The 25,584-nt window shown below is 40.2% G+C and overlaps 1 protein-coding gene across 5 annotated transcripts in view; it reads left to right on the top strand.

Annotated features, from left to right (window-relative positions):
* Positions 1 to 285: 285 nt before the first annotated feature.
* LOC124050276 (CD2-associated protein) overlaps positions 286 to 25,584 on the top strand; it is a 47,596-nt gene continuing 22,297 nt past the window's right edge. Inside the window, exons 1-8 of one of the 5 annotated variants that reach the window (XM_046372629.1) lie at positions 290 to 708; positions 10,778 to 10,935; positions 18,215 to 18,392; positions 20,820 to 20,920; positions 21,542 to 21,668; positions 22,324 to 22,508; positions 23,818 to 23,911; positions 24,642 to 24,736. In XM_046372629.1, the coding sequence (XP_046228585.1) occupies positions 705 to 708; positions 10,778 to 10,935; positions 18,215 to 18,392; positions 20,820 to 20,920; positions 21,542 to 21,668; positions 22,324 to 22,508; positions 23,818 to 23,911; positions 24,642 to 24,736 (942 nt within the window). In that variant the 5' untranslated portion in view covers positions 290 to 704. Of the gene's footprint in view, positions 709 to 10,777; positions 10,936 to 18,214; positions 18,393 to 20,819; positions 20,921 to 21,541; positions 21,669 to 22,323; positions 22,509 to 23,817; positions 23,912 to 24,641; positions 24,737 to 25,584 lie in introns of all 5 variants that reach the window. The other 4 variants (XM_046372630.1, XM_046372632.1, XM_046372634.1 and 1 more) reach the window with 4 other exon arrangements.

Genomic DNA, 25,584 nt, shown 5'->3' with positions numbered 1-25,584 from the left:
CTACGACTTGTATCATATTTTAAATTCTCTTCTGTCAACACAAGCTTTTGTGTATACAGCAGTCTCAATCATGCAGTGTCATCCCAGACTTATGGACAAGGCACTTCATTGGAGTACTGTATTTTCACTGTATTTTTTAGTACGCGTGCAGCGTTGTTTTCCCACTCACACGCAGTGGTTGGTGGTTGAATAAAAAACCAGCATAAATATCACTGTGGTTGGGAAGAGCACACACGCACGCGCGCACTCACGTACAGTAGTTACTGTACTTGCTGAGTGGGCCAATAATACCAGCGGGATCAACATTCCATTAAACATTCCTCTCGCGGGACTGTCCTACCTGAAACATCGCGAAGTTTTCTGCTATTTTGTATTTTGGTGGCAGGCAGAAGGCAGCCAGCAGCACCCCGTGAAGGCAAGTCCAAGAAAGGTGGAGACTCCTGGTTAACTTCCTGCACAATTATCTTGAAGCACCACCAAGAGAGAACTCGGAAGGCTGCTGCTGCTGCTGAGGGAAGGACGAATGGATACACGGCCCAATTTACTTCTTGTTCGGCAGTGAAGCGACTAAAGAAGAAGAACAAGAAGAGGGAAAACACTTTGTCGTTGATTATACACCTGGCTAGCAGCTAAAGTAGCTAGCAGTGCGGCTGCTGGATAAGAGATTCCCAACATTTGATAGCGAGGCGTTGCGAAGGACGGGAATGGGTGAGTTTTCCATGATGTGGCGCTTGTGTTGTGTTTATGTATTAGCTTGCTCATTCTTTTTGACTCAACATTCAAAGAAAGTCGAACACACCCAAGGGATTAAACCAAGTGTCAGTGCCATTAATCATGGTATCATCTTTTGCCAGCAGGGAGTTAAAGTTAGCAAGCCAGTTAGCTATAGCTCGTTAGCCTAGCCAGCTAGCTTGTCTGGTTAACTGGAGAACGCCGTCTCCATCCTTGAATCTGGCTGCAGTTTTAGCTAATGTTAACATGGACTACTTTAAAGCTGATGTCAGCATGGCCTCTGCAGAACCACTTACGGTCCTGAAAATGTCGTAACGGTAGTAGCTTGAAATTCCCACTTAATTTCCATCCGAAGTTGGCAGTCGAAAGGAAAGTTTAGACATAAAGTTAACTTTTTCTGCGAGTACAGGAGAACTTCTCCTTTTGACATTTGCTTCAAGTGACAGGTTTACTGTAAGTTCCCACACGCCAATGTAATACTTGGATTGTGTCCACCTAGCTGGAACAAAATGGACCAGGACTCTCTCAGGATTTTATATGTAACTATTACCTTCATCCTTTAACCTTACAACAAAGTATTAAATCAGTCCGATTCTCAGAGTGATCCAGTTCTCTTTGGGCAAACAACATCATAGCCAAACTTACTATCTTGCAGGCTTTATACAAGAGTTAAAAAATACACCAGGAGTGGGTGATGCTTTTTATTACCTTTCTACAGAGAGTGTTTTTTCTAATGGTTATACTGACTATATGTAGAGGAAATACTCAGATCTTGTGTGGAAACCTTTTGTATGATGACAGCAGCCTACTGCATCTCACTAAGATGTGCAGTCTGTGGTTCATGTGGTTGTGTGCAGTAGGACTTGTTCAAGAACTTCGCTATGTTGTAAAACAGGTTTTAAGATCAGCCTTGCTGTGTCTTCAGATGTGAAAAGTTGCACACTGTGGTTTTGATATTCAAAGTCAAGAGAACTGCTTAAGAAAACCTTGCATGGACTCTGTTTCTTACATTTGAACACATTTTAAGCAGTTTAGCAGTGAGGCACCAAAGTGACCATGTAGGAGCAAATGAAACTAACAATGTATTTAAATTGCAAAGAGATTAACAAAAACAGTACAGATTATAATCAAGCTAAAAAAAATTTTTGTCGAGATACTGGTCTCTCTCTTGGACTTTTAAAACATCTGACATTCACTCCATTTGAGAATCCATCAAAATAGACTTCTTAGCGAGTGCCCATTTATTTATTGCGTTTGTAATGCAATGTGCTTTTTTTTTTCTTTTTTTTTTTTTTCCTTTGGTATGCCTTTCCTCAGGTGCTTCATTGCTGAGGATATCTGAGCTGTGTTTGAACATGTCCAAGCTCTGTGTGTGTGTGAGCCCTTCACATTCTATGTTTGCTTTCTCTGAACTTAGCTTATGCTACGTACAGCGTGCTGCTGGTTGATTGACTAAAATCTACAAACTGGGATTTTGTTTTGTAATCTTAAGCACTTGGAAATACCAGTGCTTTGTCTGGTCTGCTCCTCAAAGTTGTGTCAGCAGCCATTCTTTGATCTTGTATTATTTGGGCATACTTTGTTTTTCATGCTTGTAGCTGTTAGTGGCAGAGGAAGGGACTGAGTGGAGAGAAAAAACAAAGGTCCCCAGCTACATATTGACTGGGGACATTATGATTACATAGACTGCTTCTTAAACCCTGAGACCACCAGGACATCACAGTTCTGTTTTATTAGCCAACGTCCCTACAGCTTTCCATAAAACCAAAACAAAGACTGGACATGTTCCAAAATGTCTGATTGATTATTAACCTCACTGGCCCCAACTGGTATTTACCAGCATGTGTTTTTTGTTAATTTCCCACCCTGGTTTTAACTTAACCGGTGAAGGTCAGTGTACCTAGCCTGGTTTATGTGGAGCTGAAAAGTTCATTCATTGGTAAAAATAACTTGATTTGGTCCTACTTATTGTAATTCTGATAAAATAGTTATCATAGATATTGCAAATGTCTGAAACTGAACATTGATGAAAGACACATTGTAATCGGCGGAGTTGAAAACATTTGTCACAAACTTTGATCACTGTCTTCAAATGTGCTTCAGAAATGTTCTTTCTGCTGACAGATATTTCATATCATTACAGTTATATTCTATTTGTCACATCTGAACCGAGACTTGTTTAGACCCACAGCAAACACATGTAGCCATGCATAACACAACAAGCTATAGATATTGCTTTCCTATGTGTTATTTATGTAATCCTTTCTCATAGCATAACTGTTTGATCTGTAGATTTTTATTATTATGTCTATAACAGACAGCAATGCTAATGTTTTCCACGACATGTTTGCCCTCTCATATTTGGCAGACACACTCATTGTTTGCTCATAGAACTATTGGTTATGTAATTTGTAAAACAGGGCAGGTTTAATAACTTGAATAAAGGTTGCACTGTTTAAAGTGTTGCCCAAACATAGCTTCCAGAAGTGTGTAATGAGTGGCAGAGCGTTGGTGTGAAATACACATGTATGTTGAGGTATTATCTCCTTCAGTGAAATAAAAGGTGAATGGAAGAATTCATTTAGACCAGTCATCTTACTATGATTGCCCTTCATATCAGCTACTTCTCAGATCAGTAGGAAGGAATGCAGTTATGAGTTTCCTCTTTGCTGATTGTGTGTGAGTGACTGAGAGAAACACAGAGAGCACACTGATTTAGACAGTCTGCCTGGCAGTCAGCTCGCCTGCGTGGCCTTGTGTACCCCCCCCCCCCCCCCCCTCTTCCTCTCCTCCCTCCCTCCTCTGTAACATCCTCCTGTCTGTCACTAGCTTATATAAGACCCATATTGTACAAACTCTTTACCTGGAAGCACTGTGTGAGGAGAGGAAAACAATAACCTGGAAATTCCTTCCCTTCTGTTTAACCTCAACCCGACACACAGGCAGGAAGTGAGATCAAAATTTACCGTGCTCTCTCAGGAGTTTTACTGGTGCTCATTAAAGCAGGGATAACGCATAGAAGTTAATAAAATCTATGTAAAAACACTTTCAGGTCTAGTCCCAATACCGAGCAGTGTTTCAGTCACTCTGAGTTAACTCTTGTTCCACAGTGTGAGTTCAGTTTTCAACACTGTGGGGAGGAGACTGAAAGATAAATTGCATCTGATAAGAGGCATACAGCACAAAGCAAGACAAGGCATGATGGAGGTATGCTGAAGGGGCAGCATGCACACACACAAAGAGACACACAGCAAAGCTGTACAGGCAATGACACGACTCTCAATTCTCTTGCTAGAATAATCCAAGATATTTTCATAGAGTCAGAATCTACAGAATTAAATATTTTCCATGTGTAGGACAGGGTTGTTTAAAAGGTTGTGTTGTTTGTATCTTGAAACTGATGGAACTGAACTAACTTATATTGGACACAATAATCTACCAGGGAAAACAAGCAACAGCTGATTTCACCTTTTAATGAGCAATGTGATCATTAAAGTGATAACAAGTCAAGATGTGTCCCATTCATTTCTGGAAGATATTGATCATATCTTAAGTTCTGTTTGCAGTAATCAACATTGCAATGAAAGACAAATTTGTACAGTCTGGGGGCAGCCATGGCCTAGAGGTTGGAGAAGCGGCTTGTGATCGGAGGGTCACCGGTTCGATTCCCCCACCGGACGGGCAGGAAAAATTTGGGTGTGGTGGAGTGATTAATGTGGAAAAAAAATGCCCCCCCCCCCCCCCCCCCCCTTCATTAGCCGGCTGATTGATCTTAAGTCTACTTTTCAGGTGAATTATTGAGATTGCAATATTTGATGTCCTTAAATATGTCCAATCCAGTGTGATTTTATAGCTGGACACATGGGGGATGAGGAGCTTGTGCCAAAGGAACTGTCATTACATCAATATTGTGGTTTAATGGTGGAAATGGAGACATTCTGAGGTCAACTCTGGCTATAGACTATGGGGAAATAATTGCGTTGAAATAGATTGTGGTATTATTAGTTTTAGCCAAAATCTCTCTCTCGCTCTCTCTCTCTCTCTCTCTCTCTCTCTCTCTCTCTCTCTCTCTCGTGCTCGTGCTCATGCTCATGTCTAAGCTGCAGCAAATATGTCAGGAATCCTCTCCCACCACTCCCCAAGGGCAAGGTGTCACGTCAATGTTAACGAAAAGATAGCAAATTTCCTAATGTGTATGTTCCTCTTTTTTTCCTCTTTCACTCCTTTCTATTATTTCTCACCCTCATTTGAGACTACCTTCATTCTTCCCTTTTGTACTGGTGGTCTGTATACTTGTGGGCAGTGTGAGAGAGTCTGTCAGGAGGTAACATGACAGTGTGAAGATGTGGTTAATTTTCTAGAATTTCTCATGTACATTGTAAAAACCAGACACTGTTCTTTATTTCTGCATCATTCAGCCAAGCACACTCGACACTGTGCTTGGCTTATCCAGAGATAAATGAAATGTGAATGGAATGGAGATGTTGGGGGGAGGTGCTGAAATCCTGAAGTGGTTTATTACTCACGTCTGTGTAATTTGTCATTTCTGTTGAGACATTATAAGTCAAAGGCAACTGGATTGGCTGTTTTATTTTGTCTTGAACTTGAACTTGAACTGTTCCCATTAGTGGTATTTTGCTCAGAGTTTCTACAAAGCCTATTAACATGTCACACACAAAATAAAGCAAAACTTAAGATTTTAGTTCTGATCATACTGTTCAGGTGCTCAGAATATATCCGACATCTGGACCTGGAGCTGAAGTTGCATTCTCTCACATTCACTTTCATATTCTTTGGAGTCATCTTCAATAATGTCGAAAAAACAGACAAATTGTTTTAAAGATGTCAATGAAATCTCCTGAGAACTTTGACAGAAGGGGGGGTGGGGTGCGGGGGTGTTTGGTTGGTTATGTATCTCATCTCATGCTTGTACAGTATTTTGACTCTTGCTCTACTCATCATCTGCTTGACAGCACACCATTTACTGGATGTGCTTTTGGCCATAGCTCTATGTTTTTTGACCTATTTCTCATTTATGGAAGGGCAATGGAACAACTTGTGCTGGATATTGTTGGTTTTGAAAGATGCTGACAGAATTTTAAATCGTTATATAATGTGTTCAGATTAGACTGAAATGAAAGAAAAGTGTGATGTGATTCATTTTGCATCCTTGACTTGTTTTGAGGGCTTTGCAGGCAAAATTATACTGTTGTACAGTCTGACATCAAGGCCATGAATGACTAGCAGACCTGCTGACCCACATCCACACTGATTCATTAACACAAAGGTTTCCAGGGAGACGTGCATCTAAGTCACTTACCGTCTTGTCTTAGCAATGGAGGCAGTTGGCTTTTGTCACACTTATTTATTCGGTTCATTTCAACATTCAGAAAGACAGCCATTGCATTTAATTTGTCTTAATCCTGTATGAATATAAGTAACTGTGTAGCTGTTCCTGGGACAGTGGCCAGCACTGGATGAATGAAGTAATTCTCCAACCTCAGCAAAAACCCTGTTTGAAGGCCCTTAAATGATTTGACCTTGGGCAGTTCTTGCACAAGTTACTTTGTTGTTAACAGACTTCTTTTTTGCTTCAGTTACTCAAGAAAAGTCCCACCTCTGCGCTCTGGACCACTTCACAAGTCGGTTCAACTATTTTGGCCAGAATTCTTCTGCTGTTGCCTGACTGTAGTGAACTGGCAGGAAGTTTGCTGCTGCTACACACATACATACACGCACACACACACAAACCACCTGCATGCTGACAGCTTTTGGCTGCGGTTAAATGTATTCAGAAAGGCATTTCCTCTGAAGGACAAACCAAGAAGACTTTGTCCACTGCCCTTCTGCAGGTATTTTACAGGCCGACGCCCATCACTCACTACACTCATTCAGTAGCAAAGTTAGTGAGAAAAATGCCAGACTGAAAGAGAACTGACCATCACAGTTCATTTCAGTGTGTTACTTGTCCCATCCCTCCAGAGTTTAGTTATCAAGAATCTCCAAAGGAACAGAAATGAGTCAGGTCAGCCCCCTAAACAAAGTTTTCAAGCAAGACAAATCCAGGCGAAAGTAATAAAGCCGTGAGTATAATGGAGACCTCTCACCCATGCAGTAACTGTAAGGAATAAAAATAATTTCACTTTTGAAGGAAATGCTCAGGAGATCTTGTAGAGGGTCTTGCATGTTGGAAATGTCTATTGAATGCCTTTCAAATAAAGTTCATAATTTATAAAATGAAATTTAGACTTTAGACACAGGCAGCACACCACTGTGATTTTCTTCCAAAGATTGTAACATAGCCAATGTCACACTAAGATCTTAAGACTGAAAAGTACACACTTCATTTTTCTCGTAAGGTGTGTTTTCTCTCCGTGATCAACTCAAACATCTCAGCTTTCACTGTCACTCAAAGTGTTCAACTCTGCCACTGCAACGCCACATGAATCAGCTGGCAGATTAGTCTGTAGTTGCCCTCCTTCGTCTTTCCATGCAATGTCATGTCCAGTAACAACACAGAATTACAGTAGTGTTTCTTGGTGCAGCCATCCGTACCTTTACATATACACTCATATCTGAGGAAACATGTCTTCAGTAAGGCTTGCAGATGTGCTCATACAGAGCACTGGAAACTAAAGTTTTTAAAATAGGCGCAAATGTTTTTTCCCTGAGATGCCAAAAATGTAAAACCACTTTTTATTTATTTACTTGTTTTTTTTTTTTTAGTTTAAGGAATACATTTTTGTTTCCACTACACTACATTAACACCAAATTACCTGGTAGCAAAATCCAAAACATAATGTACAAGTAAGTGTATAACAGTGTGTTTTAATGTGATATAAGCAATATGGATTTGTCTGGCCTGCGTTCCTCAGGCAGGGTGTGTTTGTGTGGTTGCTGAGGCGCTGTAATCTGCACGGTTGCAGAAAGTCCCTCTGCTCCACATCCAATCATCTGGAAGATGAGGACTGCCCTGTTTGTTGCAGTATGATTCGGTCTGTCAGTGTTGCCTCTTGTTATGTTTACTGAAGCAGACCATATCTCTTCCTGTGTTTACATGGACAGATAGGACCAAATTATTGTCTGGGGTCTTGGCTCGGTTGTTTATCTGAGCATTGCTCAGTTTGCACCTTGTGTGTCAAGACAGTTTCTTATGGTGCACTGTGGAGAGCTTACTCTGTGAACTTAAATATAGTTTTACCAATAGCTGATCTATAGTGCCATTGGGAAAGTGAGTTCAGTGAAGCTGGAACCCACCGGACTCATTATTTACAGACTGAGAGAAGATGAGTTTCACTCACCTGGTAGTAAATGAAGCTGAGAGTGGTTTCACTGCCTGATCCATAATGTCGTGCTGGTCTTTATGAATCTGCAATTATCCTGTCCATCCCAGATGGTGTTTGTGATCATGATGGGACTGAGATGGGACGCCTTACCTTGAACAGCACTTCCACCATTGATTTGCTTGTGTTTTGCAAGTGTTGGGGTCCTGCACTAGAATGCTGTTAGCTTATGTAGCTGTCAGAGTTGGTAGATGTGTTCTGTCTAAGCTTTTTGGAAGAGTCTCATTTTTGAATGTCTAGTTCAAGTCAGTGTACTAGAATCATATTTTTAGCACCAGTGCACAGTTTCAGTTTTGCAGTTGCAAAATTGACAGAGCTGCAGAATCAACTTCCAAAACACTAGTTGGCAAGTCATCATCTGATTGGTACAACTGCTCTGCGATCATCCGTAGAGACATGAGCGATTTTAGAATAGACAGGTGCCAAAACTTATGTTGTGTCATACTTGTTGCTTTGAAAGGTGTTTCTTTGTAGCTTGTCTTATGCTGCATTCATGTGTTGTCTGCTTTTCCAACTTGAGAGTTTTTACACATATTTCCAAGATGGATACCTCTTTTTCTAATCTTGTAATCACCCTATTTAAAATTGAATTGCAGTTTTTATGTCTGCTGCTACATGCATTATTGTAAATCACCTGTCCTGTGAGGAAAAAAAACAAGAAACCAAAAGGGAGAAACTTGTCTCTTTGTCATATTTTTTGGTCTCATGATGACACCCCCGAGTTTAACATTAATTAGTTATGTCATAGACAAGGCAGATGGTCACGCCAAGTCAGACAGCAACACGACACTAGGGCCTTAGACTCTGAACAGCAGCCCACATTAGCTTTAGTGAAGTGTACTTCCTCTCTAACTTTTTTCCTCACTCAGCAGTCGGATGGTGGGGCAGGCACTCCACTCCACTTTCTTCCTCCTCTTGAAACGCTGCTCCTCTTATCCTCTTTTCAAAGGCTTAAATACTGAGTGTTTGATGTAGAGGGGAAGGCTTCTCTGAGATCATTGGTCAGGACCGATTTCTCCTAGGAGGTTGGCCCTGTCTGCTGGAGTGCTCGGGCCAAGGTTGATGATGTCAGAGGGAGAGTAGAGCCTCACATGCACCAACAGTCTAAACTGAGCCAAGTTTTACAGCAGTTAGTCTTAGTATTGCTTGCCAAGAGTAGTTTAGTACCGAATGACGCTGAGATTGTGTGTATGTATGTTTGTATGCCCGAGAGAGACATCAAGTTTGCAGTGTACCGGTCACGTTTTTGTTTTGTCTGTGCTTGGCCAAAGACGTGGAGTCACTGCACTATGAATCACACCACATAGTAAAATACCTCAATACCAGTTAGTCCTCTGCAGTCTGCTTATTTTTAGAGGCTGCTCAACCTGTTGCACTGGAACCAACTTGGCAGTCTGTCGGTCTTCCTCAACTCTCTGTTTCACTCACCGTTTGTTGTTTTCCTTGTGATCGGAAATGAATGTTAGGGAGTCAGAAGATGAAGCGCAATGCATTTGTAGAAGTGTTGCGGCTCTCATGTTTTATTAAAGGTGTCTCTTTGGTCTCATGGTTCACATTACCCACTCATAATGTCTCTACTCTATACCCTACCAGCACATTAATGGTAAAATGTTTGTTATTGCCAAATTTCCATTTTGACCATGAAAGTGCAGTATGTTGTGTTAGCTTTGAGTGTGTAGTGTACTGTGTAGTTCTTACCATTTTATATGTAGCTTATATAGGCAAGATGTACCTGGCTTTTAATGTCACAGTGAAAGGTCAGGTTTGAGACTGAATGAAGGAGCGTTGCCACATAGGTGAGTCAGTAGATTTCCTATCACTGTTGGCACTGCCATATTTAGTCTAGGTTTGTAAGATCTGAATCTGTGGTCATCATGATTCCCATATCCGTTTTACCACAAGAATTAAACAGTGTAATGCATGTAGTACTTTTTTGTAAGCATATGGGCCATTTACCATTTAATTTACCACAAGTAAGCAAACATTTTGTTCACATTTTTTTTAAATTGGGCCTGGATTATATTAAACATTTTTTGTAATCACAGAAATGAACGCAGAACATTAACTGTTGTTCCCAGTGTAGCAGTTTCACTACATCCTTGCTTTTGTTTTAATAACTGGTAATACTTAAAGGGTCCTCAAATGATAGCTGGCTGTTGGACCAGACACTAAAGTTTTGGAATGACTGTGCTTTTTTGTTGTAGCAACCTGAATGTACTCATACTCTTCAGGAAACTGTATGCCACATAACCAAATAGATAACTATAGTAGTGAATAACATTTAACCAGTTGACAAAATCACTGCAGAGTCCCTTATTGTGACTGCTCCAGGAATTTAGTTACTCTTCAGTTTTTGATACAAATAGCTGTCCCTGTCAGAAATATAAAAGTAGCGAACAGTAGTGGTAATCACTGTCATATTACAATGTCACTTTTATATTGCCATTTTTATATTTTGTTAATTTCTTTGTCTTTTGTTGTCTCTTTGTGTCTCTTGTTACCCCTTTTCTTTCCCTAAACTTCCTCTTCCTGTTGCTCCTTTCCTTCTATTTACTCTTCTGTGTGTTTCTCCTTTCTGTCCTGTCTCTCACCCACTGCTGCCTCTTGCCTCCTTGTATTGCATACCTCTTTCTCTAACTCCATTTTCCTCCTTTCCTTTTTCTTTTCCCCTCATCTGTTTTCCTCCCTTATGTCTCGAGTAGAGGTTGTGGTGGAGTATGAGTACGACGCGCTCCATGAGGACGAGCTGACCCTGCGACTTGGTGACATCATCAGAAATGTGCGGTATATAGAGGAGGATGGCTGGATGGAGGGAGACCTCAACGGGAAAAGGGGCCTCTTCCCCGACAACTTTGTTAAGGTGAGAAGAGGACAATTTAATTTATGTCTTCTTTTGTCGTCCAGATTACTTGATATATTAACTCCCGGCTTATAATAGAGTTAGCTTGTGTAGATCTGACTTTGCACTTCCTCTGAGGTTTCAGGTGCCTTTGTCCATTGTTGTTGCTGTTCCATTAGAGATAATAGTATTGAAGCAGACAGCATTGTGAGACCATAGCAGTGTGTGGTAGAGAGTGTTGGACGCAGGCTGCAGCAGATGTGGAAACTGATTTCTAAGAGACAGACTTACGTCTGACAGTGCTGTATGCTGGGTTAAAAAGAAACTAAAGGGTTTCTTTGTTGAGCAGGTGTTATGATTTACAGTATGGCTCAATTTTACATGTTCAGTTTTCAGTTTTTTTGCACTACTGCTCTGAAGGCAGAGAATCCCGGTTGCAAACTTTCATCTGAGGTTGTAAGAGGTTAGTTGACGTTTTAGTGCAGACATGAAGCAACTGTTGGAGCTGTGGTTGTCGTGCTGGATTAGAGGAAGGCTCGTAAAAAGTTGGAGTCACAAGTTTTAGTCAAGCCTTTAGTGATACTGTATTTTATATAACAACTCAGGGCTATCTCAAAACTAGCACTGAATTGGCCTGGTGTGTCTATTATTGGACATGAGACCTTGATAACGCTGGACTACTAAGTATGGGTTGGTGTAGTTTGATGGGTCAGCACAGAGTGTTTTTCCACTCTGTACACAAAAAGAGTCGAAACCCAGGGAATCAACATGCTACAGCTTTGTTCAACCTGTCGATAAATGCATAACTTTAGTTAACCACCTCTCTGCGTATGATAGGCTGATGTCATGTTAGGAAACACAAACAGTAGTAGCAGATGAAGTAGTGTGCTGACATGTCATCTCTTTCTGTGCTGAAACTAATTATTAAAGTGTATGTCGGTGCTCCACTTGACTCCTCTTTGTATGTGCGCTTGTAAAAGTCAATGCCGTTAGGACTGTTGGTTTATGTTGATAAAACATTTACTAAAGTTGATTACTTCTCCTGGATTTACTTTGAGTCCTTGAGTGAACCTGCTACAGCGTTTCCGTTTAAATTCAAAGTGAAATTGTAGCTGCAGGTGTGACGGGGCTTGATGCTAAATTAAAACAAGGCGCTAAAAATACTACCTGCCAATATCTCTGTCATTTTAAGGGCAGCGCAATTAACTATGTGGACTAACACATACCCAGACAGTATCTGTGGTTTTGGTGAAGTTGGGTTTGAGGTTTGGTTTGCCATACTCCTCTTTTGTTATGACTCCGTTGTACGCTTGAAGCACCTGAGTGCTCTGCTGGGAAATTGGCCTCTTCTGTGCTCGATATACACAAGTAACGCATTGTGAAATGAGCCACTACAGTACAGTTGTTTTCTCTCCTTTTCTCACTCCTCACTCCTCATCCCTATCCTGTTTTTCTCATTCAGTAATCCTCCGTTGTGAGATAGGTAATCAGCTAAGCAGCCTGGCCCAGTCACTGAGCTTGGTAGTTAATCCCCTAAGGAGCCTGCTGGCTGTTGAACTTTGCTCCTGACAGTGTTACTGTCGCCTAGTGTCTTCTTCCTGGTTAATTTAATTGGTGTTTTAGCTGATCGGGGGACATGAAAGATGATAAGATGGTAAGGAATTTCACAGTGCTTCATCGTGGTTAGTTAGTATTAACTGACAGAAATGTGTCCTGTTGTTGTGTGTATATATATATGTGTGTGTGTGTGTGTGTGTGTGTGTGTGTTCCAAGTGAGCCTGTTGGTCCAGTTGTTTCTTGGTGAGTAAAATTGTATGTGACAGATTAGAGTAAAATAAAAACGTGTCGGATTTTTAAAAATGTTATATGATAATAATATTATATAATAGATTTATTAAAAAGAATACCTATGGGCTGTGAAATAAAATTCAATAAACTGTCTCAATGTATAAACTAGGGGAGAAAGAGAACCGGACCACCAAGCTCTCTTGCTCAGTTTATTATTATTTTTTTTACATACATGCATTTTCTATTCGTGCATACATCAAATATAAATATACAATCACTTTTTTCAGTTTACCCCTGTAAGAATGAACTAAAAAAGAGGAAAAAAAACACATAAAGTTAAACATATATGACGGCACCGGATATGGTCAGTGTGATAAATTGTGGCAAAATCTGGACATTGATAACCTGTGATAATATCGATAATGTGACTTCCTACATATATAAATGTTCACTATGCGATTTTCTGTAGCAGCCCAGTGATATTTATCCTTTAATTCTTGTTGTGGCACATCACAGGCTATGGTTAAGTTACACTTGAGTCCAAAAATTTCATAAACGAAGTTGCAAGAACAAAATTTTCCACTCATATACTTGAGATTTGATTTGAAAGAGAACTTAAAGGGATAGTTTAGGGTTTTATGAGATACTTATTCACAGTCAGTTTATTACCTACAGTAGAAGGTGATCAACAGGTCCCCATTTTGGAGAAGCAGCAAGAACATCCGTTGTAGCAAGTTAGGCTCTACACTGCTGTGGACAGGGCCACATAGAACATATTTTAGCCAGCTTAAAAGGGACACTAAAAACAATTAGTGTCAGTTCAAATCATTCTTATTGTCTTCAGTGCTCTGCCTTGCCATCAGGCAGCCCTGACCAACAGCAATCTGAAGCCATTACATCCATCTGTGCTCTTTATAAGCCATCGGACTTCTTAGACAGACATGGTTATTTTAACTCACAGAACAGTGGAATTACTGGTCTAACACTACCTTGATTGGTTTGTTTGTATTATTTTGTGACTTGGGTCTTTTTAGAGTTTTAGTTCAGACTTTTTAAAGACCAGCATAATATTCTGTTCTTGGCATGCAATAATTTGGAACGGATGACAGTCAATTATCACTGTAATAAACTCCTGCTGGTGTGATTTAAGACTGTTTGGGCCTAATTAGTTAGAAAAAGCAATGGTGGATGGGTAAAGTCAACACTCAACTGACCAATGATGCAACTTCATCACTCACTCACTCATTTAGGGACTAAGTTTCAAGACGCGCAGCAGGAAAGCATGTCAGCCAAAAATGACTGCCAGTAAATTAAAAAAAGTTTTAATATTAAGACGTTTTTACATTAAGATGTTTTAAGATTAAGATATTTTTAATTTTTGAGATTTTTTTTTCAGAGAAAAAAAGAAAGCAGAATTAGCATTGCTTTATTTTCTCATATCTACTGTATTTAAATTAACTTCCACTAGATGCCATTGTGAATGGGTTCTGGGCTTCTCTTTAGCTTGGACCAGCAGTACTAGAGGGAGGTGTGGATTTGTTTATTTCTGATTCAACTTCAACAGAGAAGTTTCAAGTAAATGGGTAATTTCACAAATTCAATCTGACCGTTTGATGTCAGATCAGAGACACAGAACAGAGTATCACAGATTTTACTCGGGATATAACAAATAAAACGTCCATCCATCCATCCATCCATTTTCTATACCGCTTATCCGTCAGGGTCATGGGGCAAATAAAACATGATCCAGCATTACATAAGTATTAAAATTTCCACCTTGTACAATCTAAGTACACTGTGCTGATAAATCTCTTCACAAAAAGAACTGAATGCAGGACTTTTTCTGAAAGTGTGCATGTGGTGGCTACCTCCATCCCTTGTCCAGAGGTGAAAATGCATCATAAACAAATGCATGAAGGAGAAAGTTGGTGAGATAAAATGTGCAAGACTTCTAAGCAGCAATAATAAATAGGAAATTTGTGGGCATCTGGACTTATCATTACTACAGTAATCAATCATTTAACCCAGGAGCTTGTTAAATACAGGATTTCAGTACGCATCCCTACATTGTTAGGCAGGGCAGTGGTTGATGATGTTCTGAAAAGTGAGTCACATCCATCAGTCGGTTAGATGTTGTACTTATCTGTTTGAACAGCATCCTGCAAATCTTCACAATCATCTAACTGTACTAAAAAAAAGTTCTGAGGCTCAATATCCAGACTGCCTTTTTAATAATGCAGTGCCCTCACTCCCTGTCAGTGATAGAACTCGACTTTCATTAGATGAAATCATTACAAGGATGATTGCCTTCTGATAGATCTTAGGGTGATTATGAAACTGTAAAACTGCCAGCTGATACTTTTGTCTTCATGAAGATCTTAGTACATCAGTCAATGAGAATATGTAGAGACTGTTAAGACCTAAAATGGTCAACAAAGACTCACAGATATAGCCTCAGCTTTTCATTAGAAAGTGTTGAGTTTCTTAGAAATGTTGCTGTTTTGTTGGCCAATGTCAAACCTCCAAATATAAGAAAAGAACAAAAACATACTGAACAACACCCTTTGTTGGCTGAATATGCTATAAGTAAACATGATTCTCATATGTTATTTTCTCTGTGTATGTGCCACCTAATTAACACCCAGTGCATGGAAAAACAGTTTGTAGGTGGGTGTTTATACAGTTTAAGTGCTGATGTGTGGTCTCACTTTTCAAACTCTCAGACTCACAGACTTTTTCACACTCTTCAGCAATATCTGTGAACTACACTACACTCGAGAGGAATGGAAGCCATTGTTGTGTGTTAGTATTGATGTTGTCTGTCTTCACTTTTCTGTCAGCTGTGGGTGAAGTTTTCAGCTTTACTCTGTCTCTGTGGCAGGTATACACACACACACATACACGCAGACACACACACACACACACACACTGAACTTCTTCTTTAGTGGAATTGCAAAGTCAGCGTGTGTTAACCAGGAAATGGGTGGTGAAAACACACACACATACACACACTCTCCCTTAATTGTGCCTTGTCTGTGCTACCAGTTTGAGATTTTTTTTTCAATGGCTGCAAAGTGCTGAGCACCAATCCAACCCTTCTTTGCTGGTATTGAATAATAATCATAACAGTTTCTTTATATAGCAAGTTTATTTTGAAATGTAGAAATACTGACTCTGTGGTTCTCCTTTTTTGGTGCAGGGAGCTCAGTAACATCTTTACCATTAGTCTGCACTGAGTAACTGGAAGGAGTGACTTGTCTGAAGACTGTAGACGCTTAAGTCGGTAATACCACTAGGTTTGCCTGGTACTTAAAAGTGTGCTCACCGCAAAGTATTGCTACAAGGTTTCTTGTGAGACGCTGGCTTTTACAGGCCAGGCTTCCATATTTGTAAAGTAGAAGTAAACAGAATAGTGTCTGGTGTGCCTTCATTTTTTTCAGATGTCAGACACAAGGGGAACCTAATATTCAGAAAGAAACAAAATATCCTGCACTTGGTATGGGGTAGTCAGGGACATAAGCTGCCTTCAGAACGTCACCTGCCCCCAGCTCAGCCACTGACAGAATTCAGTTGTTATAGCCGGGTTTCAACCCGTACAGGGCAGTCGCTATGCATATTTATAACACAAAACAGAAAATTCAAATACTTTCCACTAAAATGTCATGATTTGGACCTGAATCAATCAGTAACCCTACTAAATACCTATTTAAATTGATTTGCAACGGAAAAAGGCGGTTTAGTTACTCTTTAAGGTCTGCAGAGGCAGGGAGCTCTGACTAAAAACATGCAGGGTCACTGCAAATTGAATGTGGCACAAAAGAGTGTCTGCCATGTCCCACTGTCAAGATGATATTTATTATGAACTGGTTGACTAAGATGCATTGGAATGGTGATTTAAACAAAATAGAGTAAGAAAGATAATGGAGACAGTTACATTGCAGATATAACTTATTCCAAAAACATAGCCTCGCCTTTTGCTTTAAAGAAAGAAGGTCGCAGCTTTCAAGTTCCCCAGCAGGCTGGGGCCTTTCCTATGAAGTATGGTCTTTTTGTATCTGCCTGGATTTCCTTCATTTGCTTCAAAGTCCTCCTACAGCCCAAAAACACACAGGTTAGGTGAATTGGAGACACATGCTTGCAAAGGTGTTTTTAGACTTGAGATAACCTGGATTTCTGTCCAGTGTGTACTCTGCCTCTTCCACAGTGCATGCTGGGACAGGCGCCAGCCCCTTTGGACCCTGCACAGGATGACTAGACTGATGTTGACATAATGTCCTTGTGTCCCTCATGTATTTACTCCTGACTGTTTAGTGAAGGTGTGATGTGGACTCTGTGCTGTTGTCAGGGAGTTCCCTTGGATGGCGGCTGTTTTACAGTCCTGCCTGTGACGTGGTCGGGATCATTAACGGCAGCTACATTTAGCATGAGTGGGCTGTAACTAGTACAATGCTGCACTGAGCACTGACACAGGTTGCCATAGTTATGGTTTGCTTTGTCTCTCTTCAACTCATGAATGTCGACTGTCACACACATTTCATTTCTCTTAATGTTATGTTATGTGAAACTGATGTACCCTGTTTCATATGTCCACTTTCCGTGTAACTAAGGTAATCCCTTTTTGACTGTGTTGTTAATTTCACTGCTGTCTAACTTCTGTCTAATTTCCATTTTTGTGCACTGAGCTGATGCATGTAGAATGGAGATGCATTGTGGTGACCACACTGCATTTGCTGCAATCTTAAGGAGAACAAAGTGGTTTTGGGGCTATTTTGCTGTCCAGTTAAAATGTACTGACACAGTACGCATATCCTCATCATTTGCATGGTTTAACTTAGGTTTATGGTCAGTGGTCAGGATATGAGTTACACCACTGCTGAAACCGGAACATTAAGAAAGCCTTGTGATACAGACTATGTGGATGAACCAACTGTTTTATTCTAGGTTAAGTGTATGCGTTCTTCTAAGGCTATGTCATTGTAACAGACCTGTCAGCGTAGTGCTCAGGTGACTTGGTCTTGTGTGTTTGAGTACTGCTGTAGTGCTAACTCACTGTTTTTTCCGGTTACTCCTTTACCTTATCAACCCTGATATCACTCATTTGTGCTTGTGTTCATTTTTATATTGCTTTTAAGTCCACTTAAAGATTTAGTATTTGTGGCGTGTGTTAATGCACCTCTGAGGAAATAGTAATAAAGCCAATGCCACAACACTGAGCATGACTTTTCATTTTTCAGAAAGAAACTACTCTGCCTACTGCTTATTTTTGTAGCACAAATAAATGTTAAATTAAATACCTTTACTAAATAAGAAAACAATGATATTGTTCATTACATACTGTAAAAGGAGTGTGAACAGCAGCAGTTTTTATGTTTGTCTATACTGAACTGAAAGGATGAATATATATCACAAATGTGGAATATTTTGTTTAACAGAAAAAGAGCTTCATGGCAGACTTACTTAAAACAGTAATCAACGGTTCCTCCTTATTGCTGTGTGTCTGGTGTATTTTTAGGAACTGAAGAAGGAAACCAAAGAGGTCAAGGAAACTAAGAGCGAGCCAAAAGAGGAGACCTCACTGGCTCCAAGGAGAGAGAAGAGTGCAGGGAACGTGGCCAACTTGGTTCAGAGGATGAGCACTATCGGCATCCCAACTGGTGGCTTCCAGCCTCAGCCACCAGCAGCTGCAAAGAGTAAGATGCTCCTGTGTTGTCTTGTAAGTGTGTGTGTGTGATAGAGAGGGAGTTTGTTAAAAATTGTTTGTATAAGTAATTGTCAGGTAACTCAGTGTACAGGATGAGTGTAGTTTTCATTCAGCTGATGACAAGATCATGACCCAGCATTGATACTATATTGATATTGATACTATGCTTTGTTATAACAAAGTATCTTCAGTTGAATCATTTACTTTTTCAGTTCTTTAATGGATTTTTTAAGTAATTTCTTATTAGAGGAACATGTACAGATACAATGGCTCTGTCATAGCTACAGTCAGGGCCCGATTTCTTTTCGAAAGCCATCAGAATGCATGTACACTCGAATGCTGTATATACAGATGGAAGGCATGAGAGCTCTGCAAAAGTGAAGTCGAAACATCTTGATTGCCTCCTTGTGGCTGACTGCAGTACAGGTCATAATGCCCTCCCTCTCCATGTTAGCAGAGGGGCCATGGGCCAAACTGAAAACTCAAAGTACATGTCAAATAAATATTCCCCAAAGATGGTTTCTGATAATTTACATAGTTCTTATAACACTCATGTATGTTCAAGTATTAATTTTTTTTTCATCAGAGCAAAATGTGCTTGCAGCACTTCAACTTCACCACAATATCCAGAATATGTTGACTTCATTTTTGCTCAGCGGGATTAAGTGGAGACATGTCTTCCATGTATATATATGTCAGTGGTGAAGTCTGAATTGTTCCTGACAGGAGCATGAAGGCTTCAGAATACTTAAACCATCCTAATATTTTTGACACTTAATTGCATTGTCTTGCAGCAAATTGCATTTGTGTGGATTGCAGCAAGTTAAAAGTCAAGACTTGTTTGCAGATATTATTTCACCTGTGTCTGCTATGTGTGAGCTCTTGTGTCCTCTCATGCGGACGTATATGCATGTTGCAAATTTGCACTGTGCCTGTCATGAGTATGGTTGTATCGATGTCCTTTCCCACATAGTTACTGTTGCTGTGTTTCTCTTGTTACATAATAGCATGCTTGATGAAGATGTAGAGTAAAGAGCTCAACTTCAGGGAGAAATTCAAACATAAACATGATGGAGCCATGGCTTCCCACACTTAGAAAAGGAAGGACTTGACCAGACTTCAGGATTTCACTCATTATTTTCCTTTATTTAAACCAGTACACAGGAAGTAGGGAAGCCATGACACTGTAAAGAAACTTGACAGTGAAAAACCAGTAGCCCCTCTTTGATCAAGTCCTTTTCCCATGCGCTCAGATCTGTTTGTGTGACAGTGTGAGGAGATTCTTTTGCGTCTGCTTCTGCTATCTCAGCTTTCTTTTTTCCTCCAAAATGGCCGGTGCGTCACTTTCTATGTTTGGATGCGCGCTGCTGCACTTCTTATTCTCTATTAGTGCCTCTATGTGTTTTGCATTTTGCACTAGAATAGAATAGAGCTGTCACTGCACTGTCTGCTCTGTTCTGCAAGCTTCAGTTAAGTCACAGAACATGATGTCAACAAGCATGAGAAATGTTGCTTCTTGGTGTAAACTAATTTCAGGATTCAGTGTAAAAACTATATTTGTTCAGATAAACAGACTTCTCTTGAGAAAAGTCTTGTGTGAGGGCGACTAGAGTCGAAAAAGCAGAAGTTCTGACGGTAAAATCTAAAACGTGCTGCAGATAAAGTGATGCTGACCTGTTAATGGTGCTGTGCTATTGCATTGCACTGAGCCTCTCCAGAGGTGCTACACCTCCTGTTTCTCACACTCTCAGAAACTGTCAGGTTTCATTTCACTTGAAGTAGAGTCAGCACCATCAGTTGAATCCTGCTGAAGCCATGCTGTCATCTGTGTGAGAGCTGAAAATGTAGACGAATGCCCCAACCTGTAACGGACCTGTATTTATTTGAATTCAGAGACAGACAGCATTTGGAATAAGTTCATTGTGAGACTATAAAGCTCAGAAAAGACCAGGGTCAAGATTTAAATGGAGAGCCTTCCTCAAGTCAAATAATCCGACACGCAGGATGCCTCATAATAACACTTGAAGAACTTTTTTTTAAGCTAGGCCCCATGCTCAGTAAATATAATCTTTAAAAAAACTTTTTCAAATGTTTTCTTGTCAACACCATCTCTTCTTTAGTCTGTGTGCAGTTCTATTTGTTAAGCAGGGCGTGTCTGCCACCTGCCACAGGATCACCTTGCAGAGTAGTCCCAGAGTTTCTTGTTTGGAGGGTTAGTGTTCTTCTTTGCGCTCTCACTTCCTGGATTTACACCTTGCTTGCTTTCTCACCTGGCGCTCTAGAGGAGACGGATATGGCCACACACACATGCCATAGCTCATGATAAAAACAAAAACAGTGCACGGCACAGGCTCATATGGGGGCCACACAGCAGGTTGGTTGACTTAACTTGTGTTTTCTGACCCGCCTTTCACAGAGCCCAAGAAGCGACAGTGCAAGGTGCTGTTTGACTATCAGCCAGCGAACGATGATGAGCTGGAGCTGAAAAGCGGAGACATCATCGACATCACTGAAGAGGTACTAAAGACTAAATATATTTAAGCAAGTAACAGTAAGTGTACCTTCTTATATACCTGTTTTCATTGGGAATGCCATTTCCTGGGATACTCACATTGGCCTTTTTAGTATTCAGGATAAACAGCAGGCTTCCGTTTTTGGTGCGCCATCTGAGATGTGCTGCTGTTAGTGAAATATTACAGACACTTAATGTATTTCATAACTGAAGATGCACCATCTGTTAAGTGGTTATTTGTGGTGTTGGCAAGTCAGAACAAGAGAGAGACAGGACTGTGCAGCAGTCAGCACTGTGAGTGTATGCTACAAGAAGTGCTAAATGTGTCTGTCATGGCATTTGAAAAACAAACATATGTGTGTAACAAAAACAGGTATTAAATATGTTAACTGATACTGGTACTGATACTAATTGCAATAGATACAAAACATTTCCGTATTTTATTCTGAATTTTGTATTATTTACTGCCACAGCTGGATGTATATACAAGTTTTGTTTTTTTTTTTTAATGAAAAACCTGATTGTTTAACTCTAGCACCTTAGAGTCAGTTTCGTTTACATTTAAAAATACATAAAAACATTACATGTCCATGTCAGATGGTTTAGTGAATATCTTCTCTGTGCAGGTTGAAGAGGGTTGGTGGAGTGGCAACTTAAACGGCAAGTCAGGGCTGTTTCCCTCCAACTTTGTCAAAGAGCTGGATGCCACGGGAGAGGACGGAGAGTCCAACGACACGGCAGCGGATGAGACTAGTAAGAGAGAGGCAGCTGCCTCATTAATGTGAATAATGCAGCCTACTTGGAAATCCACTGGAGAGGCTGTATTGGACTTCTGTGTTTGGTTAGACAGCATATCAAAACAGAGCTCAAGGCATTTGCTGCAGTTCAGCAAAGAGATTGTTTTTCCTGTTCTTCTTGTATGCAAATATGACTGCAGAGCACCTTTTTAAAACTCACTTCACTCTCAGGAAGACTGCACAAGATCAAAGGTGGTAAATTGCTGCTTTCACTTATTCAGTCTGCTTCATAATTCTATAATGGAGCTGTTCAGGCGTTATTTCAGCCTAGCTGAAACAAGCCTCAACAAGAAGTTGAGTCTGCTAGTCTGTTTCTTCGCTTTTTGTCTGCTCATTTTACAACAGCTCTGTGTGCTGTGTGTGCACAGCTTGAGGTTAGATATTATATGACTACACTGAACGCAATGAATCTTTTCATTCATATGTTTAGGAATGTGAGAATGTAAATATTTAAGCACCTTCTGGTGTCTGAAAGATGAACAAAATGTGTGTTTTCCAAGACAAGTCGTGTATTCTGTCCTATACAAGATTGCATTGAAAGAGAAAGCACCAAGATGTAGTACTCCAGGGTTAACTGGCTCTCCCCTCACCCCGTTGTCTTGTTTCTGCAGATGGAAGTGGAATGGAAAGCACCGGCACCCCCACATCGCCTCAGCCTGCCTCAGGGAACGGAGTTATTGCTCAGCCCAAGAAGATCCGAGGTGTCGGCTTTGGAGACATTTTCAGAGAAGGTTCAGTCAAACTAAAGGTCCGACTGCCAAGCCCCGAAACAGAGGATACGGAGGAGCAAGTACCGGTAAGTGTGTCACAATGTACCATACATGTAACACAAGAAATGAAATCGGGCTGCAACTAACAATTATTTTCATTATTGTTTAATCTGCTAGTTATTTAAATGATGACAAAAAAGACCTGTCAAACCCCAAAGCATTGTCTTCAAATTTCTTCTTTTGTCCACCCAAAATGGCAAAAAAAAAGCAGTAAATCCTTGTATTTAAGATTCTTGAATGAGCAAATGCTTCCTCCCTCTTAGTTTTCTCCTGTTGGACATGTGCAATGGAGTAAAATAATAATCTAGAAGCAACTTGCGCAAATCAGGTGAACTTTATTCGTTATACTTTGGTCTTTTATTCTTTATGTATGAGAATTTTTGTAGGTAGTTTACTGTCAGATTTCCCTTTTTAAGACCTGTTGTTTACTGTCCCTGTCAGAAGAGCAGACCTTCATGTGAACTTCTGTTTGTTGTGAATACACTTGCATTGCTGTCATCAGCACATGCACATTGCATCACATTCGGACAGGAAATACCCTGCAAATCAGTAACAGCTTTTGCTGTAGATCATTCTGCTGTATATTCTGCATCTGAGGAAAACCCACTTGTTTAATTTATTTACTATTGAGAAACTGGCATACTCAGTGAAGAGAGGATATACTCATGTCGATGGCATGCTGATAATTGCATACTGACATACAGGTGTAACAGTTAAAAATAAAGGCTCACAGCTTGATTAGTTTAGCATGTACCTGCGTTCTGAAGCCCTCTTTCTCCCATCTCTTTCCTCCTCACTACAGCCCTCGTACTTTCTCGCCATTAACACGGCTTCCTCCACTCTCCTCCACTCGTCACTTACCACCAAATGTCGCATGCCCTCACAATCTCTTCTTCACCGGATATCTCCATGTGGTCTTGATCAACATCACATAATCCACTTAGTGCAGTAATGTCCAAGACATAGCATCCTGCTTGTGACATTTTCAATTGTTGACTCTTTTTGTTGATCTGAAAAGTTCTGTTATTCAACTTTTTAGTACACAGTAGTACTCCTATCACTTCCATGTAGATCACTTACAGATTGTGACAGTAGACAGAGGAAGTTTGAGCTGTCTGTGTTTCACAGTTAACTTTCTTTTACTAATCGTTATTTCTTTCTATATTCTCTGCAATTTCTCCTCACTAACCCCATAATTAACAGCATCATTCATGAACACTTATACTCATTAGGGTGGAGTCATTCGGTCCAGACACAAACACCTGTCCACATGAAGCTGCATATCCACTCATGTGTGCTAAATCATTTCCATCTGTATGGTTTGCTTCATTTTAGCCAATCCCATCATTACCATCTGCTGCAAAGCCTGCCCATCCCAACATGACAGACTCGCAGCGATCAGACGGAGACGGCAAATCCAAAGGAGCAGGTACTGGGGATACTTTGACATGTGAAAAGTGTATTTAATGTCACCAGACTGCCATCGGTATGAGAGAAAAATATTTTTCTATTTTAGTTCTGAAGTTGGCGTGTTAACCTTGTCAGCATGATTTGCATCTGTCAATAGTTACAGTTCCATTGTTTACTTTGGATGTGATGAAGCATCGCTTTCATCTACTGAAAATGTCTTTAAATGTTGCCGGTTCTCTCAAGTTGTAGTGAATTCTAAACACTGTGTTGTATGTGTATTTGAGAGATACCATATATGGACAAAAGTATCAGTATGGGACTGTTTCTCACTTCCAGTGGAGGGAAATCGTAATGCTACAGCATACCAAGACATTTTGGACAACTCTGCAGTTTGGGGAAGGTCCTTTTCTATTCTAGCATGACTGCCCCAGTGCACAAAGCAAAATCCATAAAGACATGGTTGGATAAGTTTAGTGTGCTGCAAAGCTTTCTGTGTGTTTAGAATGTAATGTCATTAAAGTCTCCATTGGTGTGAAGGTCAGGTATCCTAGAACTATTGTCAGTATAATGTATGCCAGGATGTTGACATCTCTGAGAAGTATGTCAGCTCTCTGAAGACATCTGTGCTTGTGTTCTCCTGTGAATAACAAATAGCTATAGAGTATGTTCATCGAGTGTGTTCTGTTTGCTTTCATGGTGTGCTTCTCCCCGAGTCCCTGTTTAAGACCCTGCTATTTCTGTCCCCTCAGCAAAAGAGTACTGCAAGGTCACTTTTACGTTTAAGGCTACAAATGAGGACGAGCTGAGCCTGAAAGAGGGTGACATCATTCACATCCTGACCAAGGTAGGTTTTCACTTTCTCATGTATTAAAGTTGCGGTATTAAATGACAACACGGCTTATTTAGGAACATTACAAAGGTTCAGTGAGCAGACTGAGTCACTAGTGAAGCTCAGCCTAAACAGGAAGAAAGCATTGAGCCCTATTAGCTGAACCCACTTGCTAGGTTTGTTGTCTTGTATCATTATGTGCTCTCTCACAACTGCAGAACTGTTTTTAAAGTTTGTCTCTAATAGCAGAGCAAATTAGACACAGTTCCATCAACTGGTTTTCTATAATAAACTAGGTTAATCAAAGTGTAGTTTCATCAGAGGTTGGCAATATGGACTAGGTTATGCATGATAGCAATAAACAAGAGTAGAAGTAAATGCTATGAACTGGAAAAAAACGAGTTGTTAATCAGTCACCAATAAACTTCAAAGAAGAAGAAAAAGAAACAAAATCTGTTGCCTTGGCCATTTACAAAGGAATATAGAAATAAATCTGGAAATGGGAATCTTATTGGAACATCTGGGAAGATGTCGACAGTGGACGTATTGTCTCCTCCTTCTCTGAGCAGGAATCTTGCTTCATTTTAAAACTCAGTTTAGCGCATTTACTGTAATCCATCCCACTAAAAAATAAACCAAGAGAAGACCAAATAAATAAATGGCAGGGTTAAACGGTGACAAAGCAAAAAAAAAAAAAAAAATGGTGCTCCTTTTTAATTTTTTTTTTAATTTTAACTTACATTACATAACATGTAATCCAAATGTATGAGCTCAGTTTTAACAGAAATGATACAACAAAATAAAAATAATATATGTCCCTTGGAGCGTACATGGAACACACCTTTATGTGCTCCTTGATAAGA

The sequence above is a fragment of the Scatophagus argus genome, chromosome 19 (genome assembly GCF_020382885.2).
Source record: "Scatophagus argus isolate fScaArg1 chromosome 19, fScaArg1.pri, whole genome shotgun sequence".
Classification (NCBI taxonomy): domain Eukaryota; kingdom Metazoa; phylum Chordata; class Actinopteri; family Scatophagidae; genus Scatophagus; species Scatophagus argus.
This window is presented reverse-complemented; position numbering and strand designations above follow the sequence as displayed.